This window comes from Apium graveolens, chromosome 9, assembly GCF_009905375.1.
Source record: "Apium graveolens cultivar Ventura chromosome 9, ASM990537v1, whole genome shotgun sequence".
Lineage (NCBI taxonomy): Eukaryota > Viridiplantae > Streptophyta > Magnoliopsida > Apiales > Apiaceae > Apium > Apium graveolens.
Window position 1 is genome coordinate 276,661,722 of NC_133655.1, and position 3,561 is coordinate 276,665,282.

Here is a 3,561-nt window from a genome sequence, read left to right on the forward strand (position 1 = left end):
TGCGTCTGTTAGAATACATTATAGTAGCCGTCAGCCATTTTTCTGTATCTAAATTCCAAAGTAATTTATAAATTAGATCCAGTCTGATACGTCATTACCTAAATGATGCTACAGATTGAAGGTACATAATAGGATTAGTCTTATGCCTTTAGGCATTGGCTACGATTATACCTTTAGGCATGGCCTGTGTATTTTAGACAAATTAACCGTTTACTATATGGACAAACAGTTGGAGCATATATGTGCCCTTTCGATAGTGTCAAGTTTAAGAGAATATCCAGCTCAAGCCTTTAGGGTCATTTGGAACATAAAGTTACACTTTGTGCTGTTAAAGTATTATTTATGAAAGCCAAATGCAGGGTGAAGCACAAAGCACATGCGCTATTTTAGAACCTATTAAAGAAAAACAAGCAAACACCATAATCCAAACTCAGGAGTTTACAAAACTTTATTAGTAAAAGCCCCATTAAGAGTAAACAGGAACTACCATTGACTGCCATGTGCAGGCTTATATCTTATGAAGTCCGTGGGAAGCTGAAGCAGCTGCGCAATCCATTGGTTGAAATCCAATTCTCTCCTTCTCCAGGTCATAAATAACCTCCACATTTTGCTGCTGGAAACTTCCAAAGATTCCAGCAGGCCCATCATCACCATCATCCATACTTTGAAACAGTAAGCATTTCACTACTGTTCCATTATTAGGTGCTCCCATGGCATAGAAGTGATTTCCTTGAGGTATTACTACACTTGCATTGTTCAAGAAATGGAAAGTAATTGAAGGGAGATCATCTAATAAGGTGATACTGTTACTTGAATTTGGAACTCCGTAGCAAAGATCAAAATTGCTTCGTGCTTCTACTTCATTGGCTCGAGGGTAGCTAATAACAGATTGAAGCACAGAAAGAAGTTGAGAATAGAATGGCTCCGGTAGGTGAGTGTAAGTGGTTCCAGAGTCAATCAACATGCCTCCATTACCTAAAGAATCAAATTCTCTCATGCTTGAGGGAACCTGAACTGCTGAACTTATATTTCCCACAGTTACAGACTCTAGACCAATGTAATAGTAGTTAGGGTACATTAGACTCTTCAGCATTGGGGTGAATGGCAAATGCTCTTTGGAAGAGATGGCAAGATCTCCTATGATTAAGGGGCTCGAAATGTTTGGGTTGTTTGCAAACTCGAAGGCAAGAAAACAATGAGAGAAGCCCTTCTGAAGGAACCCTACTTGTGAAGGGAAAGAAAGTGGTCCTTTACCAAATCCTGCAATCCCAATAGGTTCTCGATAAGTAGATGCAACACACCCAAAACAGTACTTTTGAATCTCTCTGGTAACTCCTCGGTCATTGCCATGGAGTCGAAGGGTGTCCCTAGTTAATGTACCAGTGACAACACCCCCTCCATATGTATAAGCGAATGAAGGGCATGGTCTGGTGCAGGTACCCTTTATTAGAGTACTTAAGGAGCAACCAGCCATGGTGCAAGAGTCATATGAGTTATCAGAACTATGAATATCTGTACAAAAATGAGTGGCACAGGAATCTCTAAAGGATGAAGAAGAGTGGGAAGGAGAAAAACCAGATATTAACTTATTGTTCCTATAGTCATTGCACTCAATGCAATCAAAAGATAGATTTCCGCAAGGAACCCAAGTAAGGTCACTCCCAGTATCCATATATACTTGGATCATTTGTGGTGGTGTTCCTAAATTTAGTGTTATCAAATATCCATCTCTAACTTCTTTAAGTGGCTCCATCATGTCTAAGCTTTCTGATGGTTTCTTTACAGGATCTAATTGTTTTTGAGAATTAGGATTGATCGCCCTGGAACGAGTCAAACCAAGGATTAGTGAATGAGGGTTTTTATCTCTTGCATGAGACTGATATATAGTGAACAATGCATTGGTAAGACAAAAGAGATAAAAGGTGGTGAGGATGCTGAGGAGTGATGACATTGCTAATATCTGTCTTGGTTTATCAAGAAGAATGCAGGAGTAGTATTTATAGAGAATACTATTGCTGAATCATAAAGTTGAAGTTCCCTCGACAATGCAGCATATAAGACACTTCTAATAGGGTTCACCAGGCGTAGTTGAGATTAACAGATGTTGCATGGAGAGCGACGCACTGTTGCCTTTTTAACTGCATGGAATTTCAAATGGCAGCAAAAGATGGCGCCTTGGCAAGCGGCGTAATTTGAATGGATAATTTATGTACCTACCACGATACTAGGAAACGGATTTCGCGCATTGAGGCATTAGAATATTTAGATATGTTGATACTAGGCAAAGTGAAGAAGACCCATGTTTGATTTCATTTAAACTTTAAAGTTACTCACCTGTGGAACTGATCATGACTTGAGAATTGAGATGGAATGCACGTGCAACTTCATGTGATTTACAGTTAGGAAACATACATAGTTTCTTTAAACAGTGTGTTTTGGCTCCAGTAAACTATTATTCTGAGTTCATCAATGAATATGTATATATGTGATAGAAGTTACATCTATTTTTTACCTGTAAAGTTTTCACTGTTATAGTTTGCTAGTACATGCAATTTGTCGCGTTAGCCCAGTAGTTTAGGTGCCCAATACATGATCAAGAGGTGTTCAACTCTCGTATCCGACATGCCAGGGGATCATTTATAGAAACAGCCTCTCTACTCTCTTGTAAAGACAGGTATCTTCAAGTGACACAACTAGGCAGATATTCTGGTAAAATAAAGAAGGTGCATATAATATTTCACTAAACATAGTTAGTGGCTTATGATTACAATTAAATTGTGGTGTCACTTGCTGAATTGAATAAACCAAGATTAAGACCGATGAATAGGATGATTAAGCCCAACTAGGACTTAATTAGTTTATAAGTTGTACTTTCAGTTGCTGATGCAGCATCCTTGAATTCCGGTTCTTCAGCCATCAGGGTGATACTTCAAATGGATTATTCGTTTGCTACTTCTGGAAATTCATCCTGTGATTATAATGGCATTACAGTTCTGATCACTTTAATACTAAGCCACTTGCTTAGCAATTATACATGATTGCAATTTCATTACATATCTGATTACTTGTTTAATGTCTAAAGAAGCTCTGAAGTGTACTTGATATAGTTTGTTTAATGGAAAGGTGTTTGTATGATGATATGCTAAGATATTGGACAATGACCACCAGTATAAGTTTTAAAGTTTTGCTTTCAAAGCATCAGTTGGTGAAAGGTTATAATATTGCTTGCCTGCACTTCTTCTTGTCTCTTTGTTTTAATCTTTGTTTATATGATTTGAATGATGTATGTTTCTTTATAAGTTTGTGTGTACAGTGTGCAGCGGGGATCCACATTGCGGATACATGTGCCTCCAACGATTTGCCAAAAATTAACGTCATATTCTGATCATGCCCATATTGTCTACTTTTTTTTAATCGCGAGTGGATGGGGAATACGGGCATGATTGTACAAAGGTTCATTTGTGGACAAAATCGGAAAAGGAGCTAGTCCGTGACCTAGCTCAGCAGCCCCTCATGACTTGATATGACTCCGCCTCGTGAGGAAATGTTATTTCCAAAGCG

General features: G+C 38.4%; 1 protein-coding gene across 1 annotated transcript; it reads right to left on the reverse strand.

The window, feature by feature from the left end:
• Positions 1-328: 328 nt before the first annotated feature.
• LOC141686874 (putative aspartyl protease At4g16563) lies at positions 329-1,956 on the reverse strand. The gene has a single exon (XM_074491966.1). It carries the CDS (start codon positions 1,949-1,951, stop codon positions 509-511), a length of 1,443 nt encoding a protein of 480 aa, XP_074348067.1. The 5' UTR covers positions 1,952-1,956; the 3' UTR covers positions 329-508.
• Between the last annotated feature and the right edge of the window lie 1,605 nt (positions 1,957-3,561).

What these genes read in the sequence shown, in the direction of transcription:
- LOC141686874 (XM_074491966.1), bottom strand. Translation starts at nt 1,951, where the DNA reads ATGTCATCACTCCTCAGCATCCTCACCACCTTTTATCTCTTTTGTCTT.